General features: G+C 34.4%; 2 protein-coding genes and 1 pseudogene across 4 annotated transcripts; 2 read left to right on the top strand and 1 right to left on the bottom strand.

Moving 5' to 3' along the window:
* Positions 1-9,409: 9,409 nt before the first annotated feature.
* On the bottom strand, positions 9,410-10,609 carry LOC104767229 (EG45-like domain containing protein 2). 2 transcript variants are annotated; one of them, XM_087501515.1, is made up of 3 exons: positions 10,046-10,609; positions 9,687-9,957; positions 9,410-9,589 (listed from the first exon to the last, which is right to left on the bottom strand). In XM_087501515.1, exons 1-3 carry the CDS (start codon positions 10,158-10,160, stop codon positions 9,583-9,585), a joined length of 393 nt encoding a protein of 130 aa, XP_087357641.1. In that variant the 5' UTR covers positions 10,161-10,609; the 3' UTR covers positions 9,410-9,582. The 2 variants fall into 2 exon arrangements, with proteins under 2 accessions (XP_087357641.1, XP_010489575.1); XM_010491273.3 differs by lacking the exon at positions 9,410-9,589 and having other exon boundaries at positions 9,641-9,957; positions 10,046-10,215.
* A 5,028-nt stretch (positions 10,610-15,637) lies between these two features.
* On the top strand, positions 15,638-17,065 carry LOC104767231 (RING-H2 finger protein ATL56-like). Its single transcript, XM_087502951.1, has 2 exons — positions 15,638-16,353; positions 16,828-17,065. Exons 1-2 carry the CDS (start codon positions 15,809-15,811, stop codon positions 16,829-16,831), a joined length of 549 nt encoding a protein of 182 aa, XP_087359077.1. The 5' UTR covers positions 15,638-15,808; the 3' UTR covers positions 16,832-17,065.
* LOC147920971 (uncharacterized) lies at positions 16,961-18,160 on the top strand (annotated as a pseudogene). The gene has a single exon (XR_015591547.1). The product of XR_015591547.1 is annotated as an uncharacterized LOC147920971 (transcript).
* The last annotated feature ends 1,079 nt before the right edge of the window (positions 18,161-19,239 follow it).

Raw genomic sequence — 19,239 nt, forward strand, 5'->3', positions numbered from 1 at the left:
TGATTTACACTTCGAACGCGCCAAGCAAACGCTTTTCTCTTCAGTCTTATTAACAAAATTTATCTCTTACAATGATACAATTTTGTCTCGGCCCTTACTCAACCTATTCTACCCAATAGGATTGATCCCGACTAAGAATGAATCTAAAACTCTCTCTCTTTTCTATCTAACGCAACACCCTGTGTAGATCTAACAGAAGAAAACCAACCCTCTCTCTTTTTATCTATAAGAGAAGAAAACCAACCCTCTCTCTTTTCTATCTAAACTCTCACCATTGTAGATCTAAGAGAAAGAAAAACAATTCTCTAACCAATCCTCTCTCTTTTCTATCTAAACTCTCACCAGTGTAGATCTAAGAGAAAGAAAAACAATTCTCTGCGCACTTAATCACCTCCCTGATTAACGTCACATAGAATTGGGAAGACACCTTCTAAGCCTTATTTTTCTGGCTTCGAAGTTTACAACTGTATCAATATTCTAGAGTGCTCGACTTGGCTCATGGCCTACTCCTAGAATATATATACACGACTTGAGAAACCCTAGAAGGCGAATCTCCAAGTATCAAGGGATAAGGAAACTGTTTGCTCTCAACCTTATCCTTTTCTTATTTATTGTAGAGAATATTCTTCATATCTCCAAGGATAAGAAAACTGCTTGCTGCTCAAGTTTATCCTTTCCTTAATTTCATATGGAGAATATTCGTCATATCTCCAAGAACAATCTCGTCTCTATCTTCAATGCCAAGTCATCAACTTTCCTCGACACATCATCACATCCACTCACGTCTTGCCACGTCAGCTCACACATCCACGTCAGCAACTCAAGCGTCTGTGATCTGATGCAGCTTCCTGATTGATATAACGCTCTGTTCGGCACAACAACTAGTTCCTCACAGCGAGTTGTTCTAGAATCTGCATTTACAATCTCCCCCTTTTTGACTGAGTTTTATACTCAAGCATCTCTCTGATTTATCCTGAAAAGACACTCCAACAAACACAAGCCAAAAACAGAACAAGCAACTACTAGACAAAAACAACAATCATTATCTAGCAAACATTTACAAACTTGTTCAAACAGAACTATGATTAAGAACCTAACAATCAGAAACCCAGCGGGCTGCAGCGGAAACCATTTTCTTCATAGCTCTCTAATCAGACTTAATCAATTGGCATATTCTCAATCATTAGCAACCATCAACCAATTAATCAATTAAGTCTCCCCCATAAACAATGGTTCTCCCCCTAAACCAAGTAGCATCATTAACAACCTAAGATCAACCAATTAATCAATTAAGTCTCCCCCATAAACAATGGTTCTCCCCCTAAACCAAGTAGCTACAAGGATTCTCCCCCATAAATCCAGAACTCCTTAACATTAGGCGTTGATTAGAATTATAACAATAACCGGAACCAGAAACATTCTCCCCCAGCTTGAGTGATCAGCTAAGTAAAAAACAGACATATGTATCACAACAGTATACTGAGTTATGGGAATCACTTACCTGCTAACAATGCTTCGCATCCTTAAGCACTTTGATGATCAATCTTGTCGCCTATTGAAACAGCTTCATGTGTGTAGGCATTTTGATTCTTCTTGCACCCACAACTAGATGTTGGGCAATAGGACATTGATAGTCGAGAATTCGAACAACAAGTAGCTCTTTAATCGAATCACAATGTGGATGTGACCATACACAAGCTTTTCAGGAAAGAACAACACTTTGTGTAGCATGTTCTATACTTCCAAAGCTCTGCTTCACTGTGAATATCCTTCATTCTTGCATCTAAACCAGTTTCTTTGAACGATTCTACACAGAGTCTTGTTGCCATTACCTAATCAGATGAGCTAAGCACATATCCCTTCTCCAATTCGTCATCTGTAGGGAACTCAAACATATGATCGTCTGTTAACTCAACTATCATCAGTCTCACATGTCTAATACCAGCCTCGCTATTTACTCCATCACACTCAAACAAAGTGTTGATCGTACATGTGAGACTCCAAATGCACAGTTCTTCACAAGAACATTCACTGTCTTGACTCCAAACCCCTGATAGTTGACAGATTAGCCCAGAAAACTCATATACCTTTGGTTATGTAAGGCTTAATCTCAGACACAGTTTTCAGAAGCCCAGCAGCTTCAAACATCCTCATCCATCATTATTGGAACCAAACACAAGCGTTCGTTCTTCAATGGATGTAAACGACCTAAAACAGAGTATCACACACCTCTGTTTTCACTGCAGATAACATGTCTCATCACAATCATATGCACTAGTGGATCATCAAGGGTGAGACGATCACCTGTCCCTCTTTTCTTGACTCCACGACACTGAAGTTTCAACACACTTCTGTAGATGCTCTCTTAACTCAAAAAGGTGTCTCCTTGGTGATATATACAATAATGCACACATCAAACAGCTGGTGGGACATAGACACTTGCTTCGTAGCACAATCCATCTTCTGGTAACAGTCCCTTGCATTGAATACGTTGATCAAAGATGGAGCTCTAATGAATAACCACCTGTTATACAGACATGAAATAACAACTTGCAAGCACAATCTTCTGTCTAGGAGCACTCATCAACCTCCGATACATGTAGCTCCATTCCTTCGTATCATGGAACTGACACTATACTCATTTATCAATACAAAATGAGTATCAGTCTTTCGAATCGTCCTCAGGCGCATGATGATTCAACACCAATCCTCTAAAGCCCTTTCACCACTAGAGCAAAGTTGTGAGTTTCAGTAACAGCTACTTCCAATCCTTCAATACTCCAAGTACACCCAAATATCCATATGAACACGCAGCTCTTTGATCCTACTTACATGATCAATCCGTCGTTCAAAAAGTCAGACCTTTGATAAATTGCTGCTCTATGGATTTTACCACTTAGAGAATCATGATCATTCTTGTGAGCTGAAACAAATGAGCTTAAACCTAAAAACACTTAACACACATTAGTGCACACCTGCTGAAAACATACAAGCATTCTTCATCAACAATATCTATAATCAGCCTCGTGTTACATCAATCAATCATCTGATTTTAACTACACAACATTGATTTTACAACATTGATTTTACAACACAATTTTCATTTCAGCCATTTACACACAATCTCAGACTTCCAAACATAGTTAAACACAGGAAGTGAGGGAACCAGAAAAGCAATAGACCATTAAGAGCACTCTTCTATTAATTTTTTACTTCTTAAAGCAAGAGGTTTTCATACCTTGAGATCTGTTCTATGATGTGTGCCAACTACTTGTTAGGAACTTCACCAGAAACTACCACAACCTTTTGTGAATCTTCAAGAAACAGCTCTGTGATCAGTGGCTAGTCTTTCGCTCTGGCATGCCTTTGATTCTCATGGTTCACCATCAACGTGAAGTTGGCAGCTGGAATTTCCTTTGGAGAGTGCATTGACATGAGTGTATCAAGTCCTTTTTTTTTTTTTTTTTTTGGACTTTGCATGATACACTACCTTAGAGCTTAGATCCAACAGACATGAATGATCTTCACAATTGATGATATGAACGATCTTCTGCTGAATCTCCTGATTTCTATCAGCGATATCACTTGACTTCTCAACCGGATATTTGTGCATTCTCTTGTTATTATTCTTCAGGGCTATGTTGCAAACGTACCAGCCACATTACTTCCTTCTTTTTTTTTTTTTTTTTTTTTTTTTTTTTTTTTTTTTTAACTTACAAACCAGTGGTACTTCTTTTAGAATGAAATGCATAATAATGTCTCCCCTCAACTCTTTGACCTCCTTCTTCACGAAAACGTTTTACGAGATCCCCAATGTGAATTGACATGACAAGCAGCTGTTTTCCACTGACTCTTTGTTTAGACAGAGTGTTGATCTTTATACATTCTAGGAATTTCATGGCCTGTTCTGGTGCATGTCCTTGTATCTAATCAACACAACTCACATAAAATATTAGATCTCACAAACACCAATGACTTTTCTCAGAATCATGGGTTGATCCAACTCCAATGGTTTTGTAAATAAATCAGCAATTTGCAAATCAGTGCTCTAATGTTCTATTACTATCAGTTTCTCCACAACTACTCTATGAATAAACTGATATTCAGGGTCTTGTAATTTCAGTTTAGTATATGATATATGATCTACAACAATATTAGCAAACAAACAATTATCACATAAAATTGAAGCATGGTCTAAGAATGTACCGTAGGCTGTTCTCAATTGTTTGATCCTCATCAGGTGATTGAAACAGGTTCCCAAGGCATTAACCTCAAATTCAACAATTGAACAAGGTACCTTAACAAGCTTCTGAGCGTAGCAGAAGATCAGCTTTGTTCCCAGAAAGCAATAGCCACCAGATCCTTCACGGTGATTCAGAAAGCGGTATCTCTTCAAGTTTCTGCTAGCTCCTTTCAACATTATCAACCTTATGTTGCATTTGCCTTTGAAATACTTGACAATCCTTTCAGTAGCTTGCATGTGTGATACTAAAACACTCACAACTTGCAAGTACATAACAAATGTCTGATTTGCTGGTACAACACATCTTCAGAAAACTGATCAGTCCACCGTACCAGTTACCAATTACACAATCTCTTGAATCATCTTCTAAGATAGAACATTTCCAACTCTCATAGGTGTGGCTTCATCTTCACTCCTTCGTTACTCACATGCACTAATCAAACCTTTGGCATACTTGCATTGGTATATGAATATCTCAAAACCTTACAGCTGCTAGTAAACAGTCTTCTGAAGAAGCCATTCCTAGCACTTCCGCTAACAACCAACTGATACAGCATGAAGTTATGCACAAAGACAATCTCTATCAGGTTTCTGATTACCTCGTGTTGAAGTGAAGGTGCTGCGTCTAGCAAACTCTCCTTAGAGCTTTATACGATCACTCATGCCTTGTTCTCCACAACTTGTTCATGTTTGTCTTTTCTATTCTGCAACAACGTCTATAGACATAGTAACCACCTATGTAGCTACGCATGTCGCCTGTCTGAGATATATCATATTGTCGCAGTTTGAATCCATTTGCAAAGCTCTGCCTTGCCACGCCATTAACTACAGCCGAACAACTCTGGGTAGTAGCAGCAGACACAACAACTCTGCCCTCCTGAATCCTTCTAGCAGCTTCTTGATGGATGTGATTCTCACAGTTTCCTGACTGCTGCAGCTTACACTTAACAACTACTAGTTAATGCACTCCTTCTGAGATCATGTCTCTAGGCATCATAGAATACTGCTGATTGAGCTCTTTTGCCTGAAAATTAGACGACTTTCATATATAATAGCTATTATCAGAGCGCTGACCTTCGACTCGAATATTGTGGCACTCATCAACCGCCTGACATCCTTTCTCGGTGAAGGTAACATCTAAACCCTCATCACACAACCGACTGCTGCTAATCAGATTGGTTTTTAGACCATCAACAAGGTAGACAAATTCCAGAGTGGACTGATCTTTACAACGAGATACACCTTTGCCTCTGATTTTACCTTCAGCTTCATCTCCAAAAGTGACCATGTCAGCTAAGACTTCTTCAAAGTTTTGTAGCCTTCCTTGATTCACAGTCATGTGCCTTGAAGAACCACTATCAAAGAACTAGTGCTACAACACAACGGTCTGATGATCATCAACAGTGTGCAACATAACAGTTCATGTCACACTTCTTGATGTTTACTCGCCTGTATCTTCGAACATCTTTGTGACACTCCTTCAGATGCGTGAGTGGTATAGTACAATCCAGACACTTGAAACAGATAGCTTTGTGGAGGCTCTGACTTGCATAGTAACAGCGACATGTTCGTTTGTTCAGATCTTCGACACTTCACAGTCTTGCCCTAACTTATGATATTGTCCTTTTCTTCCAACCTTGTGGAACTTCTACTGGACAACGACACAGTTTCCCTCTCAGGTTGTTCATAACAATCATCTGCTTAGTCTTCTAATTGTTGAACTCAGACACCCGTTTGACAGCATCACCTCCATTTTGCAGCACTTTTGTTCCATGACCTATGTATGAAATCTTCTGACCATATAAAGACCCATTAACTACACTCGTGTCATGGCTTGAGTTTCCTCCATGGTTCCTCATATCACAGTTTGCAATCACAGTACCCTTGTGAGTGATCAGCCCCCTGTACAGATCTTTTGCTTCTTAACTCAGCCTTTTGTTATTCTTTAGTTGATTCTCAAGACGTTGTCTCAACAAAGATGAAATGACTTTCTCCTCAGACAACAATTTCTCAAGTGTGAAGACTCTACAAAGCAGCTCTTCCTTCTCAAACACCAGATCATAATTCTCCTTCTTCTGTAGAATCAGATTCTTAGACAGGGTGATGACTTGTTTCTCAACAGATAAGCTAGCCACATCATCCTTAGGCTTCAAAACAGACTTCTGATTCTCATTATCTTCTTTCGCTGACTCAATATCCCTCCATGTCAGACAAGATTTCGTATGACCACAGCCTTGACGATTGTAACACTTCAGCACGCTTTTTCTTTCAAGTCTAAACCAGTCTGATTGAAAGTTTCCATAACCTTGATATTCAGAACTCTGAGATTCTTTCTCTGCATCAGATCTGGATGATGAAGATTGATGTTAACGTTGTACACCCTTCAGCCTTCTGAACTGCTTCTTGATCAGTTCTTCCTCATTATCTTGAACAGACGTCTGAGTTTCTATAGTCTTCAGAGTGAATGATTCCTCAGCCTTCTGATCGTTCTTTCTCATCTGTTGTTCATATGTCTCAACTAATTTCACACCCTGATCAACCTTCTGTTCATCAGAACTTAAAGCACCTTTACCATCAGATTTGTAAGCAAGATATCCATGTGATAAGTTTCTGAGAAATTCCTTGACAAACCTCTTATCCTTGTATACCTTCTTCAGCACTACAATTTCCTGACAAGGAGAGCTTAGATTACTGTTGAAATGACAGGATGGTGATACATCAAATTTTTCCTTCTTCACCCTTCTGGTTTCCTTAGAGAAGGCTTCCAAAAGACCCCAAGCTTCTTTCGCCGACATACACTCTTGCACCATCGCGAACAGATACATTGGCAAGTAGCTGAAAATAGTAGACAGAGCTTCAGCGTTCTGTTTTCCCTTTAATTTCTCCTCAGCCGTCCACAGCTTATAGGGCTTTATTACAGTTTCTCCTCTGATGTTCGTAAATGTTGGAAGTGACCATCCATCTTCAACAGCGAACCAGGCTTTCATATCACGACTCTGTATCATTCGTCTGATCTGTGCTTTCCAATCATCATAATGCTCAGCGTCAAGCATCAGCGGATTGTGCTCATCAACGAACTATTGTGGATTCTCCATACCTCGTCTCAAGATCTCACCTGTTGAAAAGATAAACAATTCTTTTATCAGGCGTCTGCTCTGATACCAATTGTTAAGGTATAGAGACACACAACACACTGATTTACACTTGGAACGCGCCAAGCAAACACTTTTCTCTTCAATCTTATTAACAAAATTTATCTCTTACAATGATACAATTTTGTCTCCGCCCTTACTCAACCTATTCTACCCAATAGGATAAATCCCGACTAAGAATGAATCTGAAACTCTCTCTTTTCTATCTAACGCAACACCCTGTGTAGATCTAGGAGAAGAAAACCAACCCTCTCTCTTTTTATCTATAAGAGAAGAAAACCAACCCTCTCTCTTTTCTATCTAAACTCTCACCAGTGTAGATCTAAGGCTCTGATTGGTGACATGAATTATTGAAGTTGAGTTGCACAAAATATTATAATTTGATGTAACTTGGAGTAAATAATATGTGGTAAAAACAGCAGTTTGATGTAATGAATTGCTGTAAGAATATGATTTATCAATTTTACCAAAATTATTGACTGGTGACATTTTTGTGATAGATGTTGCAGTGTGTATTATTTCATATTTTTAATTGAAAATGATTAATAATTATAACTATTAAAAAGTATTAGTGAATACATTTTATAAAATTATTTAAAAAAATAAAAAATATATATTAATAAAATAAATTAAAATATATTAATAATAAGTTATATTAATAAAAATAATTACATGCATTTCATAATATTTACAATCTTATGATATTTAAACTATGCCTAATTTGATTTCAAACGATAAAAAAAAAATTGGCAAAGTATAAGAAATTCAAAATAACTAAATAAAGAAGTCATTAAATAAAATAAAAAGTATTTTTTTATTGATATATGAATTAAAGAAAAAAATAAAATTTTGTTTTATATAACTGTATTTTCGTTTTTTTAATTAAAAAAATAGCTAACTCAACTTACCACATCCTAACTCATGAAAATTTCCATGATGTTGAATAATCTTTTGAGTTAACAATTTTACAAAAGATATACCTCAAATTTGTACATCAACCATAACACATGATTATTCAAACTCAACTTAAAAAAATTTAGTTTTGTTCTTGATTGGTAACATTTTTGAATAAACTTTGAGTTAAGTCCATAACTCAACTTAACTCAATGTTAAGTCATGTTACCAATCAAAGCCTAAGAGAAAGAAAAACAATTCTCTACGCACTTAATCACCTCCCTGATTAACGTCACAGAGAACTAGGAACACACTTTCTAAGCCTTAATTTTCTGGCTTCGAAGTTTACAACTGTATCAATATTCTAGAGTGCTCGACTTGGCTCGTGGCCTACTCCTAGAATATATATACACGACTTGAGAAACCCTAGAAGGCGAATCTCCAAGTATCAACGGATAAGGAAACTGTTTGCTCTCAACCTTATCTTTTCCTTATTTGTTGTAGAGAATATTCTTCATATCTCCAAGGATAAGGACACTGCTTGCTGCTCAAGTTTATCCTTTCCTTAATTTCCTATGGAGAATATTCTTCATATCTCCAAGAACAATCTCGTCTCTATCTTCAATGCCAAGTCATCAACTTTCCTTGATACATCATCACATCCACTCACGTCTTGCCACGTCAGCTCACACATCCACGTCAGCAACTCGAGCGTCTGTGATCTGATGCAGCTTCCTGATTGATACAACGCTCTGTTCGGCAAAACGACTTGTTTCTCACAGCGAGTTGTTCCAGAATCTGCATTTATAGAAACAGATGGTGACGGCTTAGGGGAAGCAGCGGGATCAACGGCGGCTCCAGTGGGGAGATCGCGAAGGGAAGTAGCGGGATCGACGGTGGCTCCAATGGGAAGATCGCGAAGGGGTTTTTTTTTGTTTTTTTTGGTCTTATAGACCATCGGGGACCTATACCGAAATCGGCAAAGGTGGTGGGAGAAGGAAAGGCTTCGCGTTGTTTAGAGAGAGATTTTAGCCTGGATGCATCAAAGTTATTGCAATAATATAAAACTGTCACATTCATTTAATTATGTGACGTGTTATTGAAATACGGCTACACCCGATTCATGAAACAAGTTTGAGATTCATTCTTATTAATTTGAAGTACAATGTTCTCATCACAAAGGACCATCCATACATATTCAGTCAGCATACCTATGAGTTCCATACTCGATTTATTGGAATAGTACCACGAAAACATCTCTCACCTTTCTTTGCTTATAATCTAATATCAAGTTCATATCCTGTAAAAGAGGGGAATAACGACCTAAACTGTTATAATTATCAGGACAATGTTAAAACTTCATATACGATGAAAATATTATAAAAATGAAAACTTACGGTGTGTACTCGACGCGGATGTTACCGGCATCAGTATTAGCGATAACCCGGAAAGCATCACGAGAGAGATTAAGGTCACCGTTGCAAGGCTCCCGGCAGAAATCAACTACCCTCACGTCAACGGTACGACCCGTGCAAGCCCTAGGGAAGTTGTATGTAGCGCCAATGCATCGAACCCTGTACCTCCGACCACAAGCTCGACCTCCTTGGTACAGATTGCTCCTGACTCCAACCACCATCGTCTCACGTTGTGTTCCATAACACGCAGACCCTAATTAAACCGCATCATTAACTTGTAATTAATGATATGTTTATTAACATATGAAACAAAGATATGTATGGTTGTATATAGTACGCACTAGTGTAGGGAGGGTTGTAATAGACAGCTCTTCCTTGAGCAGCTTCAGCGATTGGAGCTAAAATTTGTGCAAACACCATCACCACTACCACAAATTTTACTACCATTTTTATCATTTTTCTTTTATTTTGTTTTTGGCTTGTTTGTGAATAATTAATGAAGCTAAGGAAGAGACGTATTTATATAATTGGATTTCAAAGACTATAGATAAAACGGAAAAGTCTTTGATCTACGTCAAGTCTTCCACTACTTATTGTATTGATTTCATATGGGACAATTTGTTTCTTACTCCACCTATATTTTCTTAGTGAATTGAATGAATATGATGATGTAAAGGAAACTTCCAAGAGGATTTGAAATTTAAAGTATGTTTTTTTGGAAATTTTGTTTGTTTTGTTTTGGCAGAGAGAAATGATTAGGATTATATTTGACTATAAGATACCAAGGAAATTTCCAAGAAACTAGAGAGGGGTTGAGGTGTAAAAGCTCTATTTTCTTTTCTAAAAAGTTTAAATAAGAACCAAGCAATTCACATAATATGGTGAGATCTAATCACTCGTTCTACAAAATCTAAAACTATGGCAATATTGAAGCTCTAATATATATATCGAGAAATGATGTAATTCCAAATTTGTCAAAATTTATGAGTTTTTGATTCGTAATTAATGAAGAACGAAACGATTTTTTTTTTTGTCTATTATTTCAGATCTGTTTTTTAATATTTCTCAAAATGTTTTCTAACAAAGTCAGATGAGTAAAATGGAGTACGAAAAACAAAACAGTTTTGTTGACTTCTTTAACCAAGAGAGACAAAACTCTGCTTGTCGTGTCTCACTTAAACCCGCGTTTTATGGATTTCAACATCTTGTGAGACATTTTTGCTTAATGGGCTGAACTGGCCCAAATCTCTATATAGTAACTTAAACCGAAGAGTTGACTCAATTCAACCGGATAAAAACAAATACTCACTACTCTTTCTTCTAGCTGAGGAAGAGTTTTGAGACTTGAGATAACGATTGCCCTTACCGAGGAAGTTGCCTTTGTCAGCTTGTCGCTATTATTTATCAAAAAGACTCATTATACTATATATAATTAGTATATTTTGTCGACAAAAAAATAAAAATAATTAGTATATGTTTTTTTTCTTTTTATAAACCCTACCTACCACAATATCTGTATTGAGGGTAGAATGTCTTCCGACTAATGTCAAGAAATAGTTAGACCATTTGTATTTCTGATTACCATGTAAATTAATTGGGGCAAAGTCCAACTGACAGATTTCTCATACAATTGTGATTTTTTATTTTTAGGGTGGATCGAACCTAAGTTAGTTCCTTTTAATATTTCCCCAATTTTTCCTTACTACTGGACCACAGCTGTACCAGCATATGTTTGTTAAAGGAATTACATTATAACGTTTTAAGTATTGTCATTTGTATCTTTTTCTTATAAATTATTTTGTAGAGTGTGTACAACAAACGAAATGATGGGCCATAATCTATATTATTATTTTTGAAGTATATTTTGTATTATGTCTTTGAAGTTTTGGTTATTTAATTTATTTTATTTACAACATTAACCCTAACTATTTTTCTAAAATAACAATTCCTGGAAACTCATTTAATGGAACTATTTAAATTGACTTAATTTGATACATTTATTGCCATAAATAGCTTGACAACATCTATACATTTCGATTTTTCCAAAAACAACTCTACGCATTAAATTTTTAATCCCATAAAAATCTCTAAACCTATTTTAATAGATTTTTAGAGACTGTATAATCTCTTAAAATTAAATGACATAGCCGAGTTTGAGTAACAAATGATTATAATCACAATAATTATTATAACATTAATAAAGTTCATAAAAACGAAAGCCCAACTTTAGAAACTCAATAATCGGGTATATTTAACTTTAGCATCAAGAAAAATATTTAATATAATATATACCATGTTAAGAAACTGAATATTATTATGCGATAAAGTTATCAACTCAAATAGGAAAACACTAAAATCTCTTTTTTATTGCTACGGATCGTAAACTCTTTGCTCATCAAGCATTTTCCATGTATAAATATCAACTTCAAAAACAAAACACAACACACAACCAAAACCACTAATATGACGGTTTTGAAACACGAGTTAAACCACTAATATGACGGTTTGTTGTTATATAGCGGGACATGTTATTAATATGACGGTTTGAATTAACATTAATATAAATATAAAATATTATTAATTCGGTTTTGAAATACGGGTTAAATCTTCTTTTAATTATTTGGTCAATACCACTAATTAGGGGTGTCAAAATGGGTCAAGATTAATGAGCCAACCCAATTCAACTCAACTCATGAACCCTAATGAGTTGAAAATTTTGACCCTAATGAGTTGATGGATTAAATAAGTTGATGATTAAATGAGTTCATGAGTCAAATGAGTTTGGTTATAATGGGTTTATGAGTTAATCACTAACCCATCAATTTCTTCATTATCAACCTAATATCATCAACATCATCATAATATTATCATCATCATAATACCAACATCATCATACTATCATCATCATCATCATCATCATATCAACATATATATCATAGTCAACATCATCATACTATCGTCATCATCATACTACCTTCATGTTACTATCATCATCATCAACATTGTCATACTATCATCATCATCATCATCATCATCATAATACCTTCATAATCATATTAACATCACCATCATCATATCAACATATATATCATAGTCAACAACATGATGTCATCATCATCATCTTATAATTTTCCCCAAAATCTCAAACCCGCAATTTTTCCGCCAAAATTTTGAACTTATAATTTTCCGGCCAAAAATGCAAATCCGCAATTTTTTCGCCAAAACGCAAATCCACAATTTTCCATCCAAAATGTAAAACCGCAATTTTTCCGCCAAAACGCAAATCTGTAAATTTCCCGCCAAAAATGAAAACCCGCAATTTTCCCGCCAAAATGCAAATCCGTAAATTTTTTTATCAAAAACGCAAACCCGTAAATTTCTCGCCAAAACGCAAACCGACAATTTTTCCGCCAAATGCAAACCCGTATATTTTTTGTCAAAAATACAAATCCATAAATTTCCTGCCTAAAACGCAAACCCGTAATTTTCTCGCCAAAACGCATCGAGAAAGTTATGATGGTGATAATGATGATGATGGTGAAAATAATGATAAAAATTAATTATAATTATTTCCTGTTAAATATAATTAATTTATATTATAGTTGGTTAACCCAATTATTCATCTAACTCATTTAACTAAATGGATTCATGGGTTAATCTAACGCAATTATTAAATGAGTTGAGTTTACTCATAAACTCATTTAACTTTTAGCTCATTGGATAATGAGTTGAGTTTGGTTGGGTCAACCATTTTGACACCCATACCACTAATATAAGAATATTAGCATATTAAATCCAGATAGTTTAACTAAAATTTTGTAAAACAATTAAACTATTGGTAAAATTGTGACTTAATCCGACAATAACTTATAAATTACATATTTATGTATTTATTTCCCCTATTATTGTTCTAATAATTGACAATTCAATCAAAATTATTATTTAACTAAACAAAACAAACTAAATATAAAAAACAAAAAAATAAAATGTTATTATTTTTTAAAAAATTGTCCCACGATATACCACGGATTAAAATCTAGTATGTAATTGTTTTTGTAGTATTTGTCGTCTTATATCAACACTAGTATTGTACCTGGTGCTATGCACCAGAAAATAATATTATATTATATTACATTTTAATTATTTTATATCAAACATATTTTTGGAAAAAATATTAAAATGTTTTTATATATTAACCAAATTGAATCAAAGTATTCATGTGGGGAATTTTTTTTTTGTTAATTTCATGTATATGAGGATTTATTTTGTTAATTGGTATAGTGATAGAATTGTTGAATGCACATGAAATTAGTAGTCTTCCAAAATTTATATGTATTCAAAGAATAACTTCGATTAATAATCAAGGTAGACAACAAAAATTATCCTAATGAAGCTATTCAGACTTGTTGTGTCATCTATCCTAATCCTGATGAAGCTATTCCAATTTCTACTGCTATTTCGTCTTCTTTTGGATTCCTCATTCCATAGGCCATGTTTATAGGTATATCAGATGGGGTGTTCTTAGGCCCTTTAAAAATGAAAATAATTGAATAGTGGACTTAAGATCATGCTGATTGATCTTATTCTAGAACTGTTCTTGGGCCTGATCTTGTGTAACGTGTCTCTCTTAGATTGGTTGAGAATATATGGAATAAATTTGGACATTAATCTATGTATTAATTAAATAAATATTTGTCTTTTTAATTAATTAAGTAATATGTTTGTTTGTTTTTTTTTAAATTTTATTTACAATGTTTTTTTTTGTTTCATAAAAATATGGCATTGTATTTTGAATTTTAGTAAAAGTTTTATAAGTTTGCAATTAAAATGTTATTTTATAAATTTTTATAATTGTAATATGTTTAAAAATATTAATAAACATTATATTATTAAATAGTATTAAACATTCTTAAACTTTTTATTAAACATTAATCTATGTATTTATTAAATATTCTTAAATTTCTATAAGAATATTATATTATTAAATATTAAGATCTTAGACATGTTCTCCCAATAACTAACTTTTTAACAAAAATTCTTAATTACTGATCTTACATCATTTTCATAATATTTATACTCTAAGAACACCCTAAACTGATCTCCCTATAAACATGCCCTTATGTGTCTTGGGTGTCTACTTGTCTTCACCTAATTAGTTTGTGTCTTCATGTTCAGTTAGCTGCTTTTTCTATTCATTGTCTTCAACGGAGGCGTCTGTTGTACACCGTAGAAATGTCAAAAGCCATAACATGCGATGGATAGAAGAGAACCCATGAATACAACAAAAACATGAAAAATTGAGAATGTGAACCTAGCTCTTTAGATAAAAATATGTATTAAAAGCCATATAGATTGATATATATATATATATATATATAGAAAGGAGACTTGCTGATAAATGCATACATGTTCACAATATATTTTTAAAAAACAATTTTTTTTTTAGAGGATTATATATATGCATTTTCTGCATATTCCAAGCCGAAAATACCATTCAAGCATTAGCAAAGACTTAGAACTTAGAAGTAGCTATAGATCTCATATGAAAAAGGCCATACACATACAAATTGCACATAGGTGAGAATGAACTTAAACTAGAACTTCGAATATTCCATCTTTTTCCATAAACTATAGTCATCATCATAAAGAGTGAGATATGATAATATTTGCTTTTCCTTCAAGATAATATATAAAATAATTATCGGATAAGAAGATATTTAGTAACATAAATTAATTAATTTTATAGCTCGATACACAGTACTACTGACTACATATAGACATGGAGCCAAAAACGAAACCATATACTTTACTATTAAAGTCTCTTTATCACATGATCCAAAGCCAAAAAGTATAAATAAAAAAAGTCTCTCGTCACATGTGACATGACCGTTTTTACAAAACGTTATTGGATGAGAATTCCAATTTTTGCCTAAATTTCGCAAACTCAAAATATCTCTGATTCAGTTTACTAAAAAACATCAAGTCGTTCCTTGTTTAGGCATTCGTATTAGTTTCTGTTAAACCGAAAAACCAAAACAAAACACACACACGAGAAGTCAGAAAGGGTAAAAAAGAGGAATATATATATTTTTTTTTCTTTTTCGATGCCTCCGACCAATGATTACCGAATCTACGGCGAGGCACCGTCTACTTCGCCGTCTCCTCCACCGCCAAAGCCAAAAACAAGGATTCTCTCTCTATTCCTCGTTGGTGTAATCATGTTTTCGATATTTTCTCTCTTTCTCGTCCTTATCGGCATCGCCTCTGTTCTACTTCTCCCTCTCCTCCTCTCTTCTCTCCATCGTCACCACCGACGTCGCCGACGTAACCGTCGACACGATTCCTCAGATGGGTTATCTTCAAGATTCATGAAAAAGCTTCCTCAATTCAGATTCTCCGAACCCACGTCCACATACACACGGTATGGAAGCGATTGCGTTGTTTGTTTTGATGTATTCAGACAGGGGCAGTGGTGTCGGAATCTTCCTGGTTGTGGACACGTGTTCCATCGGAAGTGTGTGGACACTTGGTTGCTCAAAGCCTCGACTTGCCCTATTTGCAGAGCTAGGGTTAGGTTGAGGGAAGAAGATGCACAAGAAGGAGAACTGTGGAGATGTTTTAGCCGTAGAAGAAGTAGTTTGTTAGATTTGTAAGTGCTCTGTTTCTTGTTCTTGTTTTTGTTTAAGTCATAATTGGATTAGAAGTTATAATCATTTAGCAGTTTGTAACTTCCTCTAATCAATCTTTGAAGCTCTCTGTTTCGTCGCGGTTTGGACCAATAGAATGATGGTTTGGTTTCTTTTATAGTTGACTTTGTTCCTTTGAGGAGACTAATTGTTTCATTGGTTTATATAATCCTTAAGCTCTCTACTAAGAATATAGTAAATATATAGATATGTAGTTTTCAGATTTCACCGATTCAACGCTAATTGATGAAGTAAGTGTTGATCAGTACGTTTAATGAGTAAGGCAACTTGTAGAACATGTTATGCTTCTTGAATTCTCTCTTTAACATCTCTTGTTATGTCGCGGTGTTTAGACTTTTCATCGACGTGTTGGGTTTCTTGTTTATTAAATTTGTCAAAGTCATAATTTCTTTCGTTTGATTTTGGATTTGACATAGGTAATATATTGTGGGTTCTGTGGACTTGGACTATTTCAAATGGATATCTCCATAACCAAAGCTAGCCAGAGGTACAAGCCGAAGACACTTTCCTCCTTAGAAAAGTAGCTGGTCAATCAACCATTCTAATGGTTAGTTATATACTTATATATAAGTGTTAAGCAGATGGGTTTGATCTTATAAACCATCACTACCATTACCAAAACACCAGTAGCCAAGAGCTTTTGTCGTTTTTTTTCTTTCTTTTCTTCTAAACCCATGGATCGGTTTTCGTTCTTGAATGTTGTAATGGAGGTAGCGGGTATTCTAAATGAGTCCCGCAAACTCTTTCTCAAGAACAAAAAGTTGATGTTCTCAGTCTTGGTATTCCCTCCCATACTCAATTGTTTAGTTTACTTGTTCAACGCCATTGCCATCAAACCGGAGATAACAAACTTGATCCTTGAATCATATTTGTTACCTATTACAGATCCAAGCAGCCCCGAATTTGCTATCCATCTTATGAGATACTTCGCAGATTTTCGCCAGTTTGTAAGTTCTTTATACATTTTCATCGCCGTCTCCTCCATCATCAACCTCTTATCCGTTCTTGTTATGGTTCACGCATCGGCTCTTACTCATAAAGATGATAGTTTCAAGATCAAAGACTTTCCTGTTCTGACCCTTAAATATTGGAAGGGACCTCTTGTTACTAGTTTCTACATTGCTCTATTCAGTCTTGGCTATTGGTTCCTATTCTATATAATCATTGTTTCTCTCGTTATATTCTCTACAAAACTCAATACCGTGGGAGCCAAAGTTCGCGCATTATGGATTCTATTTGCAGTCTTTGAGTCTTACTTAGCTATCGTTTGGAACTTATCTATGGTCATATCGATACTCGAGGATACTTATGGGATCCAAGCTTTGGGGAAAGCTGCAAAGATTGTCAAAGGGATGAAGCCAAAGCTATTCCTCTTGAATCTTTTCTTTGGTTTATTGTCATTTGGGTTATTTCAAATCTTCAGGCTGATCGATTGGAGTAGTTCATTCCCGGTTATCTTAACCACCGGTTTAAAATCTTTGTGAGTTCAGTCTTTGTGGTGAGGATGTTTCAGCTTGTGACTTATACGGTTACCTATTTCCAGTGTAACCAAGGCATAGACGCTGAGGCTGAGTCGCTGGGAGATATGGAATATACAAAATTGTCTTCCACTACTCTCGTGGGAGGATTGCCTTGAATATTTCAATATAAATATACGTGTATTGTTTGTTTGTTGTTCTTAAGAATGTTGAAGTTCACCATGGATTTGGTAAATTACTTCTAATAATCAAACGTTCTTTTTTTTTTTTTTTTCTTCTTTTTTTTTTGGTTTAGTAATAATCAAAGTTTTGGTTGAATATATCTAGTTTTGAACTTTGGTTGTACAGTAAAATCTCTATAAATTAATACTCTATAAATTAATAAACACTATAAATTAATAAATTTTGCTGATCCCAAGTCGGGCCAGTGTAAAAATTACAATATTCGATAAGATAATAAGATAATAATTTTTTCGAAATCTCTTTATAAAATATGGTCCCAATAATATCATAAATTAATAATTATATAAATATATATATATATACTGATATAATAGTGTATGTTTCTCCTAAAGCTCAATTCTATAGAACAATTGTAATGTTGTATTTTCAACCTATAATAATATCTCTAAAATATTTTATAACATGTCATACAAATAATTAAAATTTTTAGTTTTAATTTTTAGATATGCATCATTTACAATTTGATAATTTGACAGATTATTAAAATAGGATAATTGATATTATTATTCATAGATTTGAATTTATGTGTCTCATGTGTATAAGTCAATTTGTCTATAATATTTGTAATTTATTGTAAATAGTGCTTTCTAAATATTACAAGTTCAATTCCTAAACCATAAAATTTATAACATCCGAAAGTTTAATCTTATTTTGCTATAGTTGTTCCAATTCATAATGTTTTTAAAAAATAAACAATTAAAAATATATCTATAAATTAATAATTATTAATCTACACTATAAAATAATAATTATTAATTTATAGATAAATTAATATCACTATAAATTAATAAAATGTCTTAGTCCCAACATTATTAATTTATAGAGGTTTTACTGTATATGTATAATATATTATTAGCAAGGTATTCTTGCTTCCATGTACCATGCCGCATATGAATGTAAATATCATTAGAATATCATTAGAAGATGAAGGTTTTTGGAATTAACAGAGTTTAGGACCTATGGCTCTTGATACATTGCGAAAAAAAGAAAGAATTAAAAAACAAGGCAACAATTACAAAGAAGACACAAACATGAGATCATCTAAGCCAAAGAAGCATCCAAAGGGTTTCTTTTGTCTTTCGGAAGAGTGTTGCGGATCTCACTATA

This window comes from Camelina sativa, chromosome 19, assembly GCF_030686135.1.
Source record: "Camelina sativa cultivar CO46 ecotype springtype chromosome 19, ASM3068613v1".
Lineage (NCBI taxonomy): Eukaryota > Viridiplantae > Streptophyta > Magnoliopsida > Brassicales > Brassicaceae > Camelina > Camelina sativa.

Bases quoted from the DNA above. Each gene is read 5' to 3' on its own strand.
- LOC104767229 (XM_087501515.1), bottom strand. From the start codon at position 10,160: ATGATAAAAATGGTAGTAAAATTTGTGGTAGTGGTGATGGTGTTTGCA. The intron at 9,958-10,045 runs GTGCGTACTATA...CGGTTTAATTAG, and splicing joins TTACAACCCTCCCTACACTA to GGTCTGCGTGTTATGGAACA.
- LOC104767231 (XM_087502951.1), top strand. From the start codon at position 15,809: ATGCCTCCGACCAATGATTACCGAATCTACGGCGAGGCACCGTCTACT.